The sequence below is a fragment of the Sciurus carolinensis genome, chromosome 5, assembly GCF_902686445.1.
Source record: "Sciurus carolinensis chromosome 5, mSciCar1.2, whole genome shotgun sequence".
Classification (NCBI taxonomy): Eukaryota; Metazoa; Chordata; class Mammalia; order Rodentia; family Sciuridae; genus Sciurus; species Sciurus carolinensis.
In genome coordinates, this window is record NC_062217.1 from 4,582,392 (window position 1) to 4,605,653 (window position 23,262).

The window sequence follows — 23,262 nt, forward strand, 5'->3', positions numbered from 1 at the left end:
ACCTGCTATGAAAGACTTTGATGGAAACTGAGGAATTCTGTGAACCTGTACAGTTAGAGCAAAATGCTGAGTGATGAGCCCATAAACTCAGTTCCCAGAGACTGTGCAGGAGTGTTCTCAGAAAAACAGAGGCCCGTCACTCCACTGGTTAGGAATCATTACTGCCCATATTGCAACTGCGTTCAAAACAGGTTAGCACATGCTCACGTTTTTACTACTAGGAGACACTCAGTGTATAATGGTCAAATGAATTAATGACGGGCTGACCAGCTCTGTCTGGAATAATCCAGGAAGGCAGCAGGGAAAAATAATATATGAACTGAGACTTTGTGAATGATCAGAAGCTCAAGAGGCAGACTAGATTGGTGACACACTTCTTTTGTGGCAATGAGTTTATGTAGTCTTACATCAGATTTTTTTCAGACTATAAGCAGCATGTGGACAAAGGAGCATATTTACATGTTCTTCTCAAGCTGAGCAGATAATGACATTTATTCAACACCTAGTAACTGTGTAATAGGTAACATTTCTGTGTGAGTGGACGAGCTGACACAGGTCACTGTGTTTAGGACTTAACTCAATGCATTGTAAGCTCCTGGAGGATACGTGTCTCAGTTTGCAGAAATGAATCTGCAATAAGTTTCTAAAATCCTTGAATAGGCAAGAGTTTGTTTTCCATTATTAGAGCTATGAATTTTGGTAAGCAAAAGATTTATGACTTCATAAATTTAAATCTTATAATCTATCGTAATTTTTCCATAGTTTTATCTGCTTTTTCAGTTTATTTTTTCATATTTAATGTCCATAAATTATATTTAAAAAGTAAATATCTCATCGAAATAATACACAAATCTCTAACCCATTGTCCCAGAAACATGTTTTTTTGGTGATATTTTCTCCGACCCTTCGTCATATATTAGAACCTTGTATGTACTAGGTCTTTTCTGTTTGTTTCCTGTTTGCCTACACTTGGGACATTTACACACTGACTGGATTATCACATTATTAAAATATGTTAAGCACCTGGTAGGACTGTCACTCTCGTTGCCTTTATTTCTTTATTCACTTCATGATTCACCTGAATTGGAATGCTTCTCAAATGGGTGCCCTGTCCCTAGGGTGCCTGTGTTCAAGTGCTCTTCCATCTTCTGAATGTTCTCCTGGCTCTGTCACTCCCACCCCACTAGGCTTTAGAGCCTGAGCGTTAGTAATACATGAGAGTCCACTCTTGTGGGTGTGTCTGATTGCAAATGGTGGTTACACCTGTAGGTAGTGTGCAAAGCTGTTCTCAGATGGTTGTAACGCAGCAGGTGCAGGGACTGGAGTCTCTGGGAACGCCCACCTCAGGGGTTCCCTGAGATCTGTCCTGGACCTCAGCCTGCTCTGGCAGGAGGTTCTCAACACCAGCAGAGAAGTGGAGGGGTGAGGCCCGATGCCACTTCTCCGTTATTCCGGGATATGTGAGTCACCTTTTGTCTCCTGCCCACCCTGCTTTCCATGGAGGGCTGACTTCTGGGAGCCACAGCAAGGCCCACTGAGGGTGGAGGCAGGTGCTTCGGGTCACAGCTGCAGGCTGTCTGAGGAGCACAATCGGGGAGGCGCCTCAGGTCTGCATGGGAGGTTCTAAGATCTATGTGTGATTCTAGATGGAATCTAGAACTTGTCAGGTTCAATGAAAAATAATCCCTATTTAAACTGAAATTGGAATAAGCAATCATCTTTTTGCTTGAATATAAAGCAAACTCAACTATATTATGTCCAAAACTCATCCATTTGGTTGAATCAGAAGCTTACCCCAGAAAGGCTTCAATAAGTTTGTATTTATCAAATTTAGATTGAAATAAAACTGAACAGCCAAATGTCCACTCATAACATTTCATGCATTGATTTAGATACGCGCTTACTTTAAGCAGCACATAAAGTGATATATTAACTTTTAAAGGCTCTTTTTATACTCTCAAAGGCCAGGAGACATGTCATTCCAACTCTTTGTGCATTTGACATCAGAACCTCTTCCGTGGGACTGTCACCATCAATGCCACTCTGTGTCTGCTTGCCAGTCATCGTCTGGATTCCTCCTGGTCATGCCGCTGGAAAACTTGGCGCCGAACCAGAGAATCCACATGTTTAATGGATTCTCTGTGGAACTATTCTATTTATATTCTAGAAACCCCTGAAAGTGTATTTTATTAACCACGTGCACATGAGCACTTTGTACATTGCTTTTTACCATGATCTTTAAAATCTTTATTTAAAATGCTATCTAGTGCTTGCTATCATGAGATCATTACTCCAAGTAATTAGTAAAATCTCCTACTTTAAAAAAATGCCCTTTATTTTTTAATGGCTCTGTCAGGCAGGCATCCTCCACAGGAGTCAAAAACCAGCACTGGTAGATGTTATTTAGAATCCTGCATCTTCCTCAAAAGAAGTTTGGAATAAAACAGAGAGGCCCCAGAATCTAAGATGAAGGACTCACATGAAAGGCACTCCCCCTTTTCTGAGGGATAACTTCTCTGACCTGGATCCAGACTGTAAGTTGATGAGGGAGAATTTCCATTTCTGAAATAGCTATTTTCCTTTAGATACAGGCAGATCTTTCCTAATGTTCAAATCTTCTATTTCTCAGTGAGTACTACTAGTTTCTCTGTGAGTCTTGATCTGTGTGTCTTGAAGGAAATGCTTTCCATTTGTTGCTTTTCTACTTACAGAACTGGGTGTGTATTCATATGTTCTCAGAAAAATATTAGCAAATAATAAGCAATTTCTGTGACTATAATGATGAGGTAGATTTGTAATGGTATGTGTGGTGTACCATGTTTGAATTCTATGCCAAGTGATTATGAACTATTTATATACATGCTAGCTCTTTTAAATTGTTTTAGATATTGATAGACCTTTATTTATTCATTTATTTTTATGTGGTACTGAGAATTGAACCCAGTGCTTCACAGAAGCTAGGCAAGCACTCTACCACTGAGCCACAACCCCAGCCCTAGATGCTGACTCTTAATCACAAATAATATTAACACCACATTCTCTTTCAGAGGAATCTTGGCCCTGGATTATATTTCAAGCCTGCTCCCTCATTGATTAACAATGACCACCCTATCAAGCAAGTCCTTTCCTGTGGACAGAAAGAGGCATTGATTACAAAGATGCCAAGGGGACTTGCCAAAGGGAGTTTCTTCAGATCACACCTTAGTTCTACTCAAGCAGATCTCTGAGAAGGGCCCAAGTTTACTAAGCCCCAGCTTGATTTCCTGTCCACCAGATTCTGAAAATCAGTGAGCTATAGCATTGTGGAATAGAGAGGAAATTACAGCTCTGTCAAATTAGCTCCATCAAGTATATGTGGAAACTTTGTTGCAGAGATCTGGTTCCATTTACCATCTCAGGGAACCAACTGAATCTCTCAGGTCTCTGCTCCTGCAAAAATCTGCTTTTATCTGAAAGAGAGGCTTACATTAGCAGACTATAGGGGGTTCACAAGCTTATAAGTAATTGTAGACTCTTCTCTATTACTCATTATATTTAATCCCTTTAAAAATGTAAACAAGCTGATCCAGAATTTTCACATCACCTGTGAATTCTGAAAATCCAAAATTCCATTACTAGATCAATATGAATGAAATAGAAACCTAGTGCCACTCATGTGGAACATAAATATTGTGTAAGAACCACCTAGAGGATGGGCCTATTTTTGTGCACCAGCAATCATTCAGAGTGAAGGAAGAAAATAAAAATTTCATTTATGGAGTGGCCATATTTAAGTAATCACTTTTATTAGAAAAGCAGATGTTTCTTCTTGATTTGACTATTTTTCTATGGTAAAATTGCTTGAGAGACATTTATGGGTAAGGAAAAATGTTTGAGAAAACAACAATCATATCATTTCATTATTTTATAATATGAATGCAGAATAAGAAGCCCATCTCCCCTCTAATATGTCACACATTTAACCATTTAAATAGGAATAAAAGTACAGATTCTTATGAAACAGGCATTATTTAAAAAACGTAAGACTTTGAATCTCTGCAGGATATAAGTACTGCAGTCTGAACAGGAAACACGGTGCCATGATATACATGCAGATCATTTCTGCAATGTTCTTTAGCACAAAGAACATCCTGGCACTAGATCCCTCAATATAATGTATTTGCAACTGTCTGCTATTCAGCTGCCTTCTGAAATATGCCAGTGCTATTAAACTTCTCTGTGCCATTAGTCACACTCGTAGGTAAAACCTACGCAGGAGCTTCTAGACTCCACAGCCTCCTTCTCCTGATAAATGAGACCTACATCCAGTAAGCTGCTTGCTCTCCTATTCCACTGTGCAATATTTTAGTTGATAAACTAACAAGAATCAACATTTACGAATGTAGATAGCACCTTCTTTGAGCATATTTCTCAATTTGATTGTAGTGAACTATGATGATAATCAAAATGAACATTCAAATCACAATTGCAATTTCCTTAATGAATGAACAGAAAAGCCGTTTTCCTTTGCTTACTATGCAGGAATCTTTGGTCTCCTCCCTGACGCCTTCTCGGCTATGTGGCCCACTCCAGCACAGCCAGCTTATCTGAACACTCTCCAGGACCCTGTCTCCATGAGCATTGTTGTTCTTCCAAAATTCCTTTTCCACTTTCTAAAATAATTCTTCCTGATTCCCACCAACACCCCAGCCCCTCCCCATCTCTGGTTCCTCTCAAGATCCAGTTGGAGGTCAATGGTCTCCTCTGTTCATTGCCTTATGGTTGCTGGTCTGCTTGGCTCTCCGTCCCTGGCCTTGGTTTCTGAAGTAAAACGGGTCTCTCACCTCAGTGTCCCCACTGGTCACTCCAGAGTCATCAGAAAGCAGAGAAGGAGTGGGTATGGCAAGTTTAGTCTCCATGGTCTACCCCTTATTCTAGAATCTGCCAGTTCATGAGAAGTACTGGAGGCAGGCAAGGCCCAGATTACTTGAAACAAAGCATTAGCTTCAGTCTGTTATAGAAATCAGAAATCACATTAAACACTTGCTTTAATGCAGCATAAGTATCATTAAAATATTTTCTGAGACCATTATTCAGCTAGATCTTCATATAATGACATAAAAATAACAGAGCCCTGCATTACTTCTTTCCCTTGTTTGGGTATTGTACACTTTGAATTTTACATATCCTTCATTTATTTTTCCCATTCTTAGGCCTCTTTTCGAGTGTCAAGGTCACTCAAGATTTCTCTGAAGGGATCTGGCCATCTTTGCCCAGGCTGGCCTTGAACTCCTAGGCTCAAAAAATCCTCTGCCTCAGTCCCAGCCTCCAGTAGTTTGGACCACAGGGTAGTGCCACTGCACTCCGCTCAGTTATGACTTTTCAAATTGCTCTATGGCTTTTTATAATTTTCTACAATTTGTATACAGTACTTATATGATGACAATAATTATGTGTGCACATCTATTTGCACACGCATGAGATATTGTGACTGATGGTTCACATGTAACACATACAGCTGTCTGATAAATAAAAATCTGGTTAATAAATAGTACTCTTGTTCAAGTTATGGAGATAAATTCTGATATCAGTCCGAAATTCAACACATTGTAGTTCGAAGTGCTGGAATGGCATACTTACACAAATGGTCTTTTAAAACGTTACCTGACATTTATATATAAATCGCCCAGGAACTGGGCCTACAGTTTTTCAATGGTCATTACATATAGTTTTTCAGAATTTACAATTTACTTGGGCGAAATTTAGTATTTAATTTACTGAGTGCCGCGTGGTTGGATTTTCTGCCCATTACGTTTTGCAACTTTCATTTAAAATATACCCACTTCTCCATCTCCAACACCCTCAGCACTTCTAAAAGGAAAATGAATACGGATGACCCGTCCCTTTGGTTTCTCAGGTAACTTAGCACCAGGGAACCTGAGAAAGCTAGTGCGAATGTGCAACCGGCTGGGGTTAGGGTCCTGAGAAAGCAGGGGAGGGAAGGCGACAGTGAGAGTGCCCGGTGGGGCACAGTTCGGTCCTGCGCTAGGGCGGAGAGAGCCTGCGCCTGGTGGCGCTGCTGATGTGCGCGGCGCAGTTCTGGCTCCAGCGCGGCCTCCGGAGCCCGAGGCTCGGTGGGGACCAGGGCGGTGTACTAGCATCTTCAGACCCAAGTAGTCCGCCGCTTGCTCGAACCGTCCACCCTTATGAGCCGGAAACGGGGGGCCCCCAGGTTTTCCCAGCATATCTGTCGCTTTCCCTTCTCGGAACTCCGAGAGCCAACGCTAAGGGGCACCAGAGCTCGGACCGCAGCGCCTGCAGCCGGCAGCCCGCGCGCCGCTGCGGAAGTCCTGGGCGGCGGAGGAGCCCACCGCGTGGGGGCTGGGCGCACGGGGGCGGGGCGCGGGGCGGCCGCCCCAGCTGGGGCTGCTCCCAGGGGAAGGAATCCTCCCAGATCGAGACGCTGACCGCCGGGGGTCCAGGTGGCGCAGCTATTTCTGCTTTTTCCCACGTCTCCGAGTCCACTTCCAATCGTTTACTTTGGAACAGCAAAACGTGGGCCGAGGTGGAACTGTAACCTCCCTCTGCAGTAGGAATGTCCTGCCAAGACGTGGCTCTCTGTAGATACAGACACGCACCATCCCTTCCACTTAATAAAACCGACTGAGCAAACTGATCGCAGTGGGGCTGTTGGTCTGCAGTTGTCTAGGGATCGCGAGGCACACTGACAGTCAGCAAATGTCACCTCGCCCCTCTCTCCCACCATCCATTTGAAGGAGACCTTTCCCTAGTGGAGATGACAACACCCGGACCCTGGCCCCGCAGGGATCTCTAACCTCCCGCCCAGCTCGGACTTTCAGAGACGGAGGGGTGGTGGAGGCTGGAGACGCTGGACTGCAGCCGCAGCCGCCACGCAGTCCGCATTCTGACTTTCTTCACTGACAAAAGAAAATAAAAAGTGGGGAGGGGACGGAAAGGAACAGGCCCGCGCCGGCCCGGGAGCGGGCGGGGGCCCCGGCGCCGGCCCCCACCCCGCCGCCCCGCGCGCCTTCGCCCTCCTCCCTGGGCCGGGCCGCCGCCAATGCGCCAGGATGGTGAGACCTCGGCGCGGGAGGAGATGACGCAAAAGCCAGCGCTCCCCCCAAAAAAGTGTTTCTCCAGGACGAAGATGGCGGCAACTTAGCCCGGGGACTGAAGATGACTGCGGTCTCGGGAGGCCCAGCCCAGGCGATTCGGCCCCGAGGTCCGGGGGAGGCGGCGTCAGCAGTCGGAGCCCCGGCGGCGGCGGCGCCCGCGGGCAGACCTGCGGCAGCGGCGGCGGCGGCAGTCGGAGCGCGGGGTGGGGGGTGGGGGGGAGGGAGAGCCCTGCCGGCGGCGGCTGCCCAGGCTCCGGACTCGGGCAGAGCCAGCGCGAAGTAGGAGCGGGAGGCGGAGGAGACGCGAACCGAGAAGGAGAGGAAGGAGGAGGAAGAGGAGGAGAAGAGGAGGAGGAGGAGAAGAGGAGGAGGGGAGGCGCTCTGGTCGCCGTCAGTGGGCAGCGGAGACGCGGCATGCCCCTGGCAGGGGAGAGCGGGCTGTCCTCAGCAGGGCCATGGGGACCCGCGCTCTGACAATGCCGGGGTGAGACGAGCAGCGCCAGCCAGCCACCCTGCCACCTCCACCATCACCTCCAGCACTCAGCCTCGCCACCGGCCAGCGCCAGCTCAGCCTCCTCCGCCTCTCCCTCTCTCCCTCTCTCCCTCTCTCTCCCTCTCTCTGCATTATTGTTTCCCACTCTACGGAGGATGGGGTCGGCAGATGATTAGGTCGGAAGCAAGTCAGATCTTCCTCCAAAGCCTGGTAATATTTATGTAGGCAAAGAGAGAGAGAGGGAGAGAGAGAAAAGAGAGGGAGAGAGAGAGGGAGGGAGAGAAAGAGGGAGAGGGGAGAGAGAGGAGAGAGAGAGAGAGAGAGAGAGAAGAAACGGGAGGAGGGGATAAGGAAATTAAACCCTTTAAGTCAATGCATATTGTGGTGACACCCGCACACGAGCCCTCACGGTGGAGTCGGCCAGGGCTGTGCGTTCCCAAAATATGACCAGGGGTGCTTGGATGTGTCGACAGTATGACGACGGCTTAAAAATCTGGTTGGCAGCACCCCGGGAGAACGAGAAACCGTTCATCGATTCAGAGAGGGCTCAGAAATGGCGACTGTCTCTGGCATCTCTCTTGTTTTTCACAGTCCTGCTCTCTGATCACTTGTGGTTCTGCGCCGAGGCCAAACTGACCCGGACTCGGGACAAGGAGCATCACCAACAGCAGCAGCAGCAGCGGCAGCAGCAGCATCAGCAGCAGCAGAGGCAGCGGCAGCAGCAGCAGCAACAGCAGCAGCAGCGGCAGCGACAGCAGGAGCCCTCCTGGCCCGCGCTCCTGGCCAGCATGGGGGAGTCCTCGCCCGCCGCCCAGGCACACAGACTCCTCTCCGCCTCCTCGTCCCCCACCCTGCCCCCCTCCCCGGGAGGCGGCGGCGGCGGCGGCAAGGGCAATCGAGGCAAAAATAACCGGAGCAAGGCGCTTTTTCTAGGAAACTCTGCCAAACCCGTGTGGCGCCTGGAGACTTGTTACCCCCAGGGCGCCTCCTCGGGTCAGTGCTTCACCGTGGAGAGCGCGGACGCTGTGTGCGCCAGGAACTGGAGTCGGGGGGCGGCGGCCGGGGGGGAGGAGCAGCAGGCGAGGGGCGAGCATCCAACTCCGCTCTGGAACTTGTCAGATTTTTACCTTTCGTTTTGTAATTCCTACACACTTTGGGAGTTGTTCTCGGGGCTGTCCAGTCCCAACACTTTGAACTGCAGTCTGGATGTGGTGCTCACGGAGGGCGGAGAGAGGACCACTTGCAGACAGTGCGTCGCGGCTTACCAAGACTATGACCACCACGCTCAGGAGAAGTACGAAGAGTTTGAAAGTGTGCTCCATAAGTATTTGCAATCAGAGGAGTACTCGGTGAAGTCGTGTCCTGAAGACTGTAAGGTAGGAACGATGGTTTTGTTTTGTTTTTTTTTCCCCTTAAACCTCCTTTCCTGTGCTTTTCTCTGTTCGCTCTGTCGAGGTGTCAGTTTTAAAATATTTTCTGGCTCTGGCTTTGTTGTTCCAGTCGTTGTTTTTCTGGTTACAAGAGCTTGACTTGCTCGAGTTGAGAATATCTGGTGGATTTCTGGTGGACTGATTCCTTCCTCTGGGAATCCTTGGAGGATCAGGGAAGTCCCTGGTCTTTTGAGATGAAAAAACTGGTGCTTTAACTATTTCTGTTACATATTTTTTTTTTTAAAAAAACAGAATTTGAATAAGGCATATCATGAAGACTGGGCTAGGGCTGCACATTGGTGTCCACAGGCAGTCAGAAGAGCCAGAGACTGCCATGCTTGGCTTGGCCTGTGGACCTGCACACTGAACCCTTGTACAGTGACGTCATGAAGTTGGTTGACCAGAGGAGCAAGAGGAAGTGTAGTTGTTTATGTAGGAAAAACAACAAAAACATTTACTGCTTTTACAGGGACAATAGATCTTCATCTTTGGAAAGTCTGGGGCCTACTTAACTCTACTTAAGTTTCCTGCCTTCTCTTAACATTTGTATAATCATTGATCTGACATTCACCATGTTTGAAAAGTTGTAATTAGGTATCTACTGGTTGATTAGCAATGTCAGGTTATTATTCAGACACATTATGTAATTACTTTGGATTTTCCAGTGTACTAGTAGTCTTCATAAGTATTAAATGGCAAATCTTTGATGCCATGAATTGAAAATATACAAAAATATTTAGTAACCTATATTCAAGCTCTTCCTGTGGGTACAACAAGAAATGTAACCTTTGCTGATTGACAAAGAAGTTTGTGCAAGTTGCTTAAGAATTGGTCTAGGCAAGCCTAGGCTAGAGGTGTTGCTGTCCGTGGTGCTGAAGTGAGATTTTCCAGAAGTGTTGAAGATGAAGATACTGCAGTGACCTCTGGTCGGGTAGAAATGGTGACAGAATCTCTACAAGTCTCAGTATCTTCCACTAGGGTCATTTCTTTACAACACAATAAATACCACTGCCTTTCCAAAGCAGTAAGACAGCACTGGCTCTCTTTTCCTTTCTATCCCTTCTTTCCCAATCTTACACACAAAGGGAACAACTGTCCTTCTTTACCTCTAACCTGCTTTAGCACCTGGAAACTGCAACCATGGTAGTATAGATAAAGGATTTGCATTCATTTGCAGGAGAAGACCTATTTTAGTGATTGGTATTTATTACCTATTTTAAATAAATGTGGGTTGAGGGCTGCATTTTACTTTGACTTGATTAGTTGTGTTTTGGACGATTAAGCTAAACTCAATCTGACCTGCTTTAGGATCATTCCTTAAGACCAGAAACATGTATCTTAGGAAATAGTAATTCTGAGTTTATGGCATTAATTGAGAATACTATTTTACTAGATAAGTGAATCTCAATTTTCTACCTATTTTATAAACCATATCATTACTACCCACACTTAGGACTTAAACTCAATCTTAATGACAGAAATGAATAATGAATACTTAGTGTATGTATTGTGGAGTTATTTATTTTGTCAAGATGTGTTGCACTGAAAATATAAAGAAATCTCATAGAAATCTCTAGCACTTTAAATTTACATAGTTCAGTATTTCAAAGATAGTCTGTGTTGTCAGTAGACTGAAGAATATTTTTCTATAAGTATGTCAAACTTATCTTTATTCAGATGGCCACATGATATGTTAAAATGCTTATTTTCCTCCTTGCCTGAATTAATTCCCAAGTTAATGTTTAAATCATGATAGCTATAAGGTATAGTATGAGTTAAATTTATAATGTTATGAACTACTTCAGCATTATATTGTGCAGAAAGTAGGAGTTAACTGTATACACAAAGGCACATTATCTTGAAAATCTTAACTCCTTTAAAAAATTCTTCATACTGAAAAGTAAAATATAGATTTTTTTGAATTTTCTCATCACCACAACCCAGAATTTATTGCCTGTGATGTCCTGTAGATATTTCTTGGCTGTAGAGGTTTTGGTGTCTTTCTTTCTTCCTTCCTTCCTTCCTTTCTTTCTTTCTTTGTTTCTTTCTTTCTCTGTTATTTTTTTTTGTTATTGTTGTTGCTGGTCTATTGGAAATATTTATTCCATAATAGCCATTTAAATATTATAATGTAAATTCAAAGTATTGCTGTTCTTGGGTTAAGGCTCACAAATCAATTGGTTATATGTAGAAATGAGATACAAGCATAGTTCCTTGCTTTAATGCATGATTAATGTATGATTCTGAAAAAGTCACAAACATATCCACACACAAACTCTATCTCAAGGCGTAAAATGTTACTTGTCGTCTTTAAAGACTGTGTCTGAGTTTCTTTCTGAACTTTTACTTATTTCAAACCTAATCATAATTATAAAATGGTTATCATATTGAGCTTTGTTCAAGATAAAAGTTCTAGGACTGGCATGAAGCTCAGTGGTAGAGCACTTGCCTGGCATGTGTAAGGTCCTGGGTTTCACCACCAGCAATGCCACAAAATAAAAAAAGATTATTTCTATGAAAAATTTTTTTCCATTTTTAAAGAAGCTACAAAGTCATGGAATACATTAAAAGTAAATGCATTATATTTCTGTAATTGGTAATAAATTCATGAAAAATCCAATAATTTAAAATATATTGATCAAAATTGTGGATAAGATACATGTTAGCATTATGAATTAGTGTGATTAATATTTTAGGAGAACTATATTAACATTTTTATACCCATGTATAATGAAATAATTAGTTTCTGTGGTTTCTAACTTTAGAGCTATGGTGTGTTTTACTTTCTGTTTTTAGTCTTTCCCCACTAAGACTTGCCACATTCCACATATGTATAAAATGAAAATGGAATAAATTTATTTTTTATTTAAACTGTTTAAATAGTTTCTGACCATGTTTTTCTAAAAACAGAAAAACCACCCTTAAAATACATCTAGTAGAATCCTGGTATCTGAATTGATGGTTATTGGAGATTCAATAGAGCTTATTTACCATGGTAAACCTTTGTATTATAACATATCATAAGAATAATTTGCAAACAAGAATGCTTATAATACTGTAAGAAATAACTGGTTTAAGTTTTAACAATACAAATTTTTACTTATGAAGACATATAGAACAAAAATACCTGTTGCATGTATCACTTATACTATAGTTTTTAAGTTGCTACATTTTATGATGGATAGCAAAAATTATAACAGTAATTTTTCTCTTTGGTTGCAGTGTTATTAAAAACAATATTTTGTTATATAATAAGAATTTGACAAATCTGTCAAAATCTTCAACTTGGCAGGCAATATTAAAAATGAAATATTGTAAGCTTCAAAATTACAAATGTATATCATTTTCATGCTTGCTTTTTACTTAAATAAGGATTTTCTCCTACATATGTTAAACTTCTGAATAGTCTTGCAAATAAATATTATAAAACATGGTGTTTAGGGAATATATTCGTTTGTGTTACAGGTAAACTTTTGTAGTTACTGATGACTCTACTTACTGAATATGCCCTCAAATACTTGGTGAGGGAACATGGATTGAAGGTTAGCCTTTAACACAAGTCATCATATCATTCATAACTTCATTATCTCAGCATAAACTCTAATCTTCATCCTCCCTAAAAGTACTTTTACAACCTCATCTCAAAGAAGGTTTTATAACTTATTTGTGTTTGACAGACACTGAGCACAAGGAGATCTAGTGAATGTTAGGCATGTGTAACTATTCTGATACTTGGTGACATTCTGTCTTTTGGCAGGTACTACTCACAATGTTACCTGATCTGAGAACACAGAGTTAGGGTTGCATGATGTGTAATTTGAAAAAAAAAATCTTAATTCTTATTTATTTTAGTGTTATGTACTATGGATTCCATACTTTTTATGTGGAAAATAAGATAATTCACAATTCTTTTCATCTAAAATTTGAAATTAAAATATTGTTTTGCTGCTTATTAAGTACTATTGTACATATTAGGTCACTCCCCAGAAGTGTGGAGAACACATCCATAGAGATCTCTTTCACATGCTACCACTTGATTATTTTCAAATTGTTTGTAGTTGAATGGGTTTCTATAGAATGTAAGAGTTTTGTCATGCAGATAATTGATCACTCATAAGGCTGTTTATAAAGCCAGAGACACTAGCATAACTATTTTTATGACTAAGATTTATGTTTCTTATATTTTTTGCTCAACATGCAACTGCTGATTTGTGATCTGTGTTTTGTTTTTATAGAAAACACCCAAAATTTTGCCTTAATATTAGATTTCTGTTTTATTATAGGCCAAAGAACAAATATTTTTACTTTCGACTTCTAACTGGGTCATATTCGTAGCTTATATAGGGCACAACCTACTTATTCAAACCTAAGATTCGTACACCTGCTGATACATTGGGTTTTAATCACTTGTGTTAGATGCGGTCGGGGTGTGCCTGTGCCTGGTGAATTAAAGCACAAAGGAAAGGTGCTCAAGCCAGCTCTCAGTCTGTCTACCTGCATCTAAGTCATAATCCATTTTCTGGTTAGGTTTAACCTGTGAGAACAAGTTTAGAGAAAACCGCCTCTAATAAAGGACGATTTGGGATTGAATTTCATGAGGTATTACTTTTATTTCAGTTTTCAGTTTTAAAAACCTCCTTTGGTGCCAATCTCACAATGACTAAGCACCAACTACCTTGTTGATTGTATTAATTTATATCATAAGTTATTTGTCAAAATAGTGAATTCTAGAATAGTGGTCCTGGGGTCACAGTGACATATCCTGAGGAGTCTTGGAAACAACAAGGCCTGGGTATCCCCAAAGCCAGAGATTCTGATGTCATTGATCTGGCTTGTGTCCTGGGCCTGGGCTCTTTCAAAGTTGTCCCCGTGGTTCTGAGGTGGGGCCAAGGTTGAGAGCCACTTTCTGGTCGACAGTGACCACCAGTGTGGAAAGACCTTCTGAGTCGTAGGTAGGTCTCAGTTGTCCATAATAGTTCATCTGCCAAACCGATGAGAGAACGCAGACATATTTTGGGAGAGTGGAGCAAGAAGATTAGGTAGAGGACCTGGGGGCAAAAACGGAGAGAATAGGAAGTGTGAGCAGGTGCCCACAGGAGGCACGTGCTGGAGGAGAAGGTGGACATGAGGAGATGCCTGTGTGAGGACCAGAGTCCAGAATGTTTGCGGTTGGGCGTGTTGGCAGGGCTTTCTGCCTCCAGCAGGGCCCAGCCCTTACGCGGTGTTCACATACTGCACTGAGAACGGGAGTACAGGAACGGATCTTTCCGGGAGGTCAGTCAACTACTGGATGAGAGACACCCTGCCTTGTTGTTTTCTAAATCTATAGTGTTCTCCTATTCAAAGAGATAGAGTTTAGATGTTTTCAAAATTGTCCGGTCATTTTTAAGAGAAAACCTCTTTTTTTTCATGGTTTTCACCTGATCCAAGTCGAGTCTTCACGTGTTTATTTCATTTAACCTTGACAGTTATTCATTCTTTCTCAATTTTTTCATTGTATCTATAAACCATGTTTCTTATTTTTTATTTATTTATTTATTTATTTATTTTTTACCATTTCTGTAATACTGGAATCACTAGTTGGCTTAGTTTTTATTTTTTTTAAATTTATTTTCTTTTAATTTTCAAGCTGCTAATAAGTCAGATTACTACCAAACCAGTCAGGATTGGTTTTAATAGAACATTAGTGGTCTGTTTGGAAATCAATGTAAATAAAATCAATGATTGGTCCTCTCTTTTTAAAAATTTTATATTATGAGATACTGTGAAAAAAATGAAACCTAAATTTTATAAATAAATAAGACATTAATTGTAGTTGTAGTCCATGTAGTCGAATTTTCTTAATGAAATTTTCTAATTCATTCTAGCTCTTTGGCATTCAAAAAAGATATGGCTAACATTTTTTTTTTTGTTGTTGATAATGGTGAATAATTTATCCTATGTATTTTACTGGAATGAATGAAAACATCTAATTCTTGGGTGTCTAAATTCTTAAAAAATAGTGGTTAATTTTTTTCCTTGGTGGTGTTTCTGTGTTCAGTCAGTTATAAATAAAACATTCTAGAAGTGATCACAGATGATAAAAATCCAGAACACCTTCACCCTCTTCACCTGCTTCCTCTCCTCCCTGTCAGTGTGCCTTTTTGCTGTCATCTGGCTGTGTCCTTCCCTGCCACTTAGAGGTGGCATTTTTCCAGGGCCTCTGTCCCATGGGAAACCCACAGCTCAGGATTCTTTGCTACATCTCCACTTCCTTCAAAAATAACCAGTTTATTTCTTTTTAAACTATTGCTGACTTCATTTACTTAAAAAGAAAACTGAGCTAAGAAGTAAATGGGTGATTAGAAGGAAGTATTGACTCAAAAAATGATAGAAGTTTTAAGTAGGAGAAGGAGCAACTCAAACTTCAGAGAATGTTAGAAGTCAGAAACTATTTTGATTCATTTACTCCTCATGCTGACCCCATGGATGAGCACCATCACAGATTCCATAGAGGAGTAAAGCAAGGACATACAGTTAAATATCCCAAGATGGAACATCTGGGTTATGTTAAATATGAAGTTCACTTCATCACTTTAACTAGTTTTCTCTTGCCTTTGATTATGAGCATTCACAAACATCCCAAAGAATTAAAAGATCAGTATACTAATCCATATCTATCTTTCACATAGACTTAGCAATCATTAAACATATTGCAGCTTCTGCTTATTTTGAACTTAATATTGAAAACATTTTGCAGATGATATGGCCAGCTAAGAAGGCAAGTGTGGCGAATACTGACAGCTGGTTGGATGACTGGATCCATCACTTCAAAGATGCAGGGATAGAGGGAATGAATGGCCTGAAGATCAGAAGAACTCTCAGGCATCTGATTCCACCTTGAGAGCCAATTAGAGAAAGACTGGGTGTGAGGTTTTGGTGGGGAGGAAGTCAGCTTTGGAGATCTGTGATACTTGCTAACGCTGATTATTTAAGTTCAATGTGGCTGAGAATATTGGTGTGCACAGTCTCCCTGACAAAATAGCACAAACTGAAAGGTTTAAATAGCAGGTGTTCATTTCCTCACAGTTCTAGAGAAGAAGTCCCTAACTGAGGTGGCATCTAGACTGATTTCTGGGGAGACTCCCTTCTCGCTCCATTCTCAAATGGCCTCTTCTCTGTGCACCTGCACTGGGAAAGCTCTGTGATTCTTCCACTTCATACAGTGAAATCAGTCCTCTTGAGTTAGGGCCCCATCTTTCAAACCTCCATTAACCTGTCCAGCTCTTACAGACTCAATTTTCAAGTATGGTTGCATAGGGAGATGGGACTTCAACATTGATTTGGAGGGGAAGGGAACACAAGTAGTCCATAACAGTGAGTACAGTCTATGTGAAGGCGTGGAGGAAATGCCTCTGGAGAGAGCAGTGCTGCACTGTAAAGCATAATTTATCCTATAAGAAAGTCTTTGATTTTCACTATTTGTAAGTTAAAATATAAGAAATGAATTCTATTTAAGTGATTCATTTGGGATGGTTTTTATTTTCCTCAAAAATTAACTCCAGCAACCATGTGACATGGGGTTGGAACAAGGTCAAGTGATGACAGAGAGGTCAGTGCAGAAGCCATGGTCTTCCTTAAGAGCCACAGGACAGTCTTCTAAACCAGCACTCTCCAGTGGAATTTCCAATGGCAATTGGGAATGTTTACTTCTCTGCCCTGTCCAACAAGTATCCGCTGACCACATGCAGCTACTGAATACTTAAAATGTGGTTAGGGTAAGGGGAAATGGCAGGTTTAATTAATCTAAATTTAAATAACCTGACGTGGCTGGTGGCTACCATGTTGGACAGAAAATTCTCAGTTATTGCAGTGGCTATGGAAGTGGAGAAGAAAATACAAATTTAGTAGACTTCCAAACTTTGTAGCACGTAGTCACCAATTTTATGTAGAGGGAGGATAAAAACCAGATTTTATAAAGAGTGAATTGAATGAGACAAGAAATATAAGAGGATGAATAGGTTGGGATGAATTGGGTGAAAGAAGGAAAGAGTTCATTTTTGGAGAAAATATTAGAAGACATCCAGTGAACAATCTTACTAGTGCCAAGTTGGGGTCACACCTTAACACATGGGATTTGGGGTGACATTCCACATCCAAACTACAGCACTGCAGAACGAACATGTAGGATGAAGTTTTTAAGTTTTGAGTCTTGGGGACCTTTCAAGAGTAGTTTCAATGGAATGGTAGGAAGAGTGTCACAATGTGAAGGTTTAAGGAATGTGTAGGAATCGAGGGAAGGAAGACAAACCCAACTGCTCTTCACTGACTGGCAGCGAAGGGAAAAGAGGACAGAATACATGGGAGATGGCCATGAGCTTAGAAGTAGAAGATGTGGGATGAAATACATTTTAGAATAGCTAAGATCGAGGTGAGAGTGGGAGGTTGGAAGAGTTACATTCAGGAAACTTGAGTGATGGCACCAGATCCCAAGAGCATGATGGGCGCCGTCCATGACGTGGCTTTGGTTGAAAAAGAGGTTGTATCTTGAACATGCTGTTGTACATCCAAGATCCTTTATTTTGTTATTTGTATTTTGAACAGGAATAATGATTTACTTTCAGGATTTCAGAAAATAAATAAAGCCATCAACTTGAATATGCTTAAATCAAAAAAGAAAGTTCATTTTCAAATAATACAAAATTGTTGCTTTTAAATATGAAATTATCAGCAACTGCTGATGATAATTTAAATACATTACATTTAATATATTTAATACTAATTAGCAATAGTATGTATTGCTAAAAACATTTTCTGTAAAAACGATTCACCCTGTGACTCCACAGTGTAATTTACAGGACCAGGACAATTGAATATGACTGTGTTTTAGATTTTCAGAAAAATTAATGACATGTTTGGTAGAAAATTCTAAAACTAAAAGTAAGGTTTGACTTTCATAAAGAAGTACATTAAAATAATTAAAATAAAGATTTAGGATAGGCTAGGTTCTACTCCCAGTTTTGACATTTATTAGTCATATGACCTTGCTCAAGTTACTTAAAATGTGGATCCTAATACAGCCTTTCATGGCACGGGGCTCCGTGCATATGAAAGTCTTTAGCCTAGGGCACGAGAATGCCGATAAGTGGTACAATTCATTAAAACCCATGGGAAATGTCAATAAAATGAACATTCCTACCTGAGAGCTTTCATAAATTTATAAGTTGTTTAAGTAGACTTTGCATTTTGCATAGTAAATTCTTGATTTCTTGTATCTGCATCCATTATATTTCTCTAGGATGTGGATTGAATTTTTAAAGAACTCTAGAACAAAATAGAAAATAAAAGTTTGGTCAGAGTAGAACTTCCTATTCCTACAGCTCCATCTTCTTTCTGTTACTTCAGATTAAGAGTTCACACATGCCACATCTCGTGCTGAGGCATCCTGTGGGATACTCAAGGAGAGGAAGCTGAGGGCTTTCCCACAGCCTTTCTGTGAGGACAAGTGGAGAAGCACTTGTCACCTTATCGCCTCTCCTTTAAACCTATGGGTACAAAGAGTGTTGGGAAAATTTGGGATATATGTCTTGTTAAGTGTTGGAAAGTCATGCACCTTGGCACTGAACTAGAGCCACCAGATGTGGCCAAGGTGGCAGTGTCAGGACACAGGAGAGAGGGTGGTAGAAGAGAAGACTGCACCTGCATCTGGGAGAGGGAACTGCTCTTTCTGAGAATGGAACACAGGGAGGCACAGGAAGGCCAGTCACCGTGAGGGAGGAGAGGGCTTCCTGACACTAGGGGTGGGGATTAGGCTCTGGGTGCAGGTGTTGAAGTGGGAAGATCTATGTTTGATGCAGGAAGAATGTTCTGGTAAAGGAGTCGTTACTATCGTACAACAGAAAAGGTTGTCTGGGAGATCAGGAGCACGTTGCTCTAGAAGATGAGCAGATGGGATGGGAGTTATCTGCCATGGCCCTAGGGGCCGTCTTTCCTGCAGGTTGCAGTTTAGACTTGATGATTTTAAACACTGCATCACCCAGCATCCTTGGCACCAGCACTCAGAAGTGGTGATGTGCACAGTGTGGTCAAGTTCATTGCTGATCTGGTGGGAGGTGACGTTTCTCTACACAGAAATCATAACTACTTTCTTAGCACTAGCACCTTGCTCTTAAAAAGGCAAAACCTTGATAACTGCAACTTTGAATTGTTTCTCTAGTTACTATTCATGTTCTTATCCATCTGAATAATTAAAACATAAAGAATTAAATATATGTTCTTATTCTGGTGATAGGTAGGAACTGAGAATGATGCATACTTCTTTTTTGTTATTGCAAATATCAAGAATACATACTCTTTCATCTCTTCTGCTCATATACTTGTCAATCACTATTATAACTTCCCAAACAAACCTCTCCAGCACAGTGGGATCCTGTGATAGGATGGCACCAGTAAAGACAAATTCCACAGGACTTTCCTCCACTGGTTTCAGAGTACTTCTTTACGTAGTAATTTACTGTCACATCCAGTTCTTTGGGGCTGTTGTCAACAGGGCATTGTATAAAAATCTCCTCTGGAGTCCCATTCCTGTATTTCATTCTTACAATGAACAAGTCCTGTACTGAAAATTAGAACATTCTTATCTTTTTATCCCCTGCACAGTCCCACCTCCTGGGTCAAGTTAACTTTCTTCAATGATGAGGGTAACTGAGACTTAGTGAAGTTAAGGAAAAAGACCTGGTGGTCCTCCTCCCAGGTGACCCGGATGGCCTGGCCTCCTGCTCTGCTCAGCCAGACTCTCCTCCCACTGTCTAGATGTGGAGCTGGTAGAAAGCATGGCAAGCATAGCCTTCCAATCTCAGTCACTGGTTTCTAATCAAAGTTGTCCTTTTCCTGGTCTGGATCAACCGTGGGATAGAGATCTCTAATGTGGTTTCCAGATGGACATATTTTTTAAAGGCACTAATGATAAATTCAACCTGAAGGATCAGATAAGCTGCAAGAGTCTGTCTGGAGAAAAAAAAATGTTTCTAAAAAGGTCAATCTGAATCTTAAACCATTTTAAAACAGGATTCCTCCTGTCCATGGTGAACTCTGTTCTGGTCGCTATGGACCATTAGGCAAGGACTTGTCAGGCAGAGGAACTTTCCAAGGCAATGGCTTCCTGCCCAAGTCCAAATAAAACAGTGGAAAAAAAAAATAAGGCCACTTGCTCATGCAAATGATCTATCTGTCTTCTTGATTGTGGTCTTTACATCTTATCTGCTTTGAAGGTTTGGCAAATTGTGACAGTTTTCACATATATTCTATTTATTCCAGGAAGTTTCTAAATATGTATTGAAAATTTAAAAGTCACTTATAAAACATGAATCCTTTCATATCATTTCAGTTTTGACTTTTCAAACTGAATGCTCATCTTTATTCAATGTGTCTGAAAATTCCAGTAAAGAGGAGGGATTCCAGTGTGAGTGAGCACAAGTCCAACCACAGAGTTCACTTTTCTTGTGAATATATAGAGTATTTTTTTTTTTAATTGCAGTTGTTAGCTTTCAGCTGTGGTTTTGATTTTGACATTTAATGAATTTTAATGACTTGGCTCTTTGGAGTGATGGAAATGATAGATCCAGTCTTTAGGTGTTTTGATATTTCGTTGTCCTTATGACTTTGTGGGTGGAGACTAGACAACCATGCATTTGCTGTCTCACCTACAAGGACTCACAGGGTCTCTCTCCCTCAGCAAAATCGAACTTTAAAAAACAGCACCCAATCTTTTTATATATTTCTTGAGTCTTTGACAAATCATTTCTCTCCATATAACTTCAATATCTGTGGAATGTTAAGAAAGTCCATGGCTTATGTCTCAAATTTTAAATGGTACATTTAAATTAATTCACATATATCAATTGTTTTAAAGTTTAATTTGCAATATTAAGATATTATATTAAGAACTTGAAACTTTCAAATGTTTCCTTAAAGTTTTGGGGATTCATCTTTGTTGTACCTCGGTTGTTTCATGTTTTTAAAAAGATCAGTCTGAGCCCTAAACCATTTCAAAAGGTAGAAATTTTTAAGTAGGTTCTAACCAGAGAAGGAGTTCCAGTGCTATCAGCTTTTTGTAATTCCCTTTTCACTGTGTCCACACAGGAAATGAGAATGAAGACCAATAGACCACCATGGTGGAGACAAGGACAGATATGCACAGATTGGAACACTGTGTGTTAATCAACTTTTTTGGCTAATAGCCTGTCAGAAATGCATGAATCACTATTCCAGAAATGGCACACAGCTTTTCAATATTACACTTTAATTAGATGGACGTTTGAGTTTTTCACAATATTCACTTTAAGTGCAAAACCTGAGCAGAACAAATTTGCGTTTTTTTTCACAATTTGGTAGTATTCATAAAACGAAATCAATATAGCTAATGATGCTGTGTTACACTCCACAGTTTTTTTAATATATCAAATTTATAGTAGATAAATTGTAGAAAAGTAAACCATAGTAGATATTGTTTAGGGAAAAACCGTATCTTCATCCAAATATATTAATCGATGTAAATGTGCTAACATTGAAATGCAGGGACAAGAAGAAGCAGCTGACCTGATGCTGCCAGGAAGTGAGATTTGAGAGTTTCCATGTCCTACCCTTGATTGATTGTAGCAGTTTTCTTTGGTTAGTGTAATGCTTTCTCCATTTTGGGCTCTTTCATATGACCTTGAGCCTTTTTTTTTTTTTTTTGTACAAGGGATTGAACCCAGGGGTACTTTGCCACTGAGCCAAATCCCCAGTCCTTTTTTATATTTTATTTAGAGATAAGGACTAACAAGGTCTAAGATTCAGGGCCTCTATAAGTTGCTGAGGCTGGCATTGAACTCACAATCTTCCTGCCTCAGCCTCCCAAGCAGCTGGGATTATAGGCATGTGCCACTATGCTTGGTTCCTTAAACCTATTCTTAATCTTCTGTTTGTGTGTGATTTAATACAATGACAATATGTGATGCATTTAATTTAGTGATTTTAAAAGAGAATTTTCCAATGGACTGTTGTGCCCAGTGGCCCTGATTTCCCAGCTGATGGGAAGGTGGCCTTCTAAGACCGCTTATGCCTCTTGTCAATGAGCAGGCAGGTCAGAAGGACCAAGGACATCAGCCCTGGTGGGAACACAGGTCTGTTCACAGAGCTCTCACACTGACTCTTTGCAAAGGGTATGATAAGGCACTAAGGGGCCTTTAGAAAGAACATTCTCATGTCTTAATTTGTGATCATTTCCTCTGAGAATGCATTTTGCCATATAATTTTGGCATCCTACATGGAAAAAAAAAGGCAGTATAGGGACAAATGAATATTGCTCTTTAAAAATAGATCTTCAGTGGAAGCTGTTTGTGGACAATTTGAGCACTGTTATTATATGGCAATAGTAATTTAGTCACTGAGATAAAAGATATCCCACAGTGCACCTAGTTAAAAAAGGAATAAATAATCAGGCACTTGATCATGTGTGACTCACATGTGGACACGGAAAATGTAGGAATGTTATGTACGAATGAGGTCTCTGTTAAAGCAAGGGTGGAAGGAGTGTGAGGGGAAACTTGGGAGAATGTGGGCTTTTCTCTTTCTAGATGGATGTGAATCTCTTAAGCCAAAAAATTGTTGTGCTCAGAATCTGTTCCTGAAAAACATCATAGTGGTAACTTTTCAAGTGGTCTCAGTTTTAACCTATCAGTGAGAATGAGGTTTGACTGGGATCCTTGCAATCCAGACAGAGTTGTGATTTCAACCTGAACCTGTTCCTTCTCGCCTGTTTGTGGAAGGTTTATTGTTTCCCCTGTAAAATACAGTGGGCTCCAAGTCAGATAATTGCAAAATACCAGCTTTATAAAATATGGTGTTTGATATCTTTGTTGTTGAACAACAGAGCTTTTTATATGGGAAATATAAACACAGTATTTTATTTGTACATGCTTCTTTATGGCTAATTATGGGTTTCAAAATAATAAACAGCAGTATAATTACTCCATAGCTTGCAGTAGGGATGTGTGTTTCCTTAATCTGGCCACTTAAAGAAAGAATTAACTGTTCATCTGTGAACCTTTCCAGAGAAGCAATTTTAAATCTAATGTTATTTGTGTTCTAAATTTAGAAGATTATAGAAAAATATGTTGCTGTTTGGTTCTGCTGATTAGTTTATGCATTTGAAGAAACTGGAAAATATGATAACATTACCATGTTGGCTACTGAAATTAAAGAG

General features: G+C 40.9%; 1 protein-coding gene across 2 annotated transcripts in view; it reads left to right on the forward strand.

Moving 5' to 3' along the window:
* The first annotated feature begins 7,423 nt into the window (after positions 1–7,423).
* Positions 7,424–23,262, forward strand: part of Nalf1 (NALCN channel auxiliary factor 1) — a 558,523-nt gene continuing 542,684 nt past the window's right edge. For both annotated transcript variants that reach the window (XM_047553452.1, XM_047553453.1), the window contains exon 1: positions 7,424–8,984. In XM_047553452.1, coding sequence (XP_047409408.1) covers positions 8,052–8,984 — 933 coding nt within the window. In that variant the 5' untranslated portion in view covers positions 7,424–8,051. The remainder of the gene's footprint in view (positions 8,985–23,262) is intronic.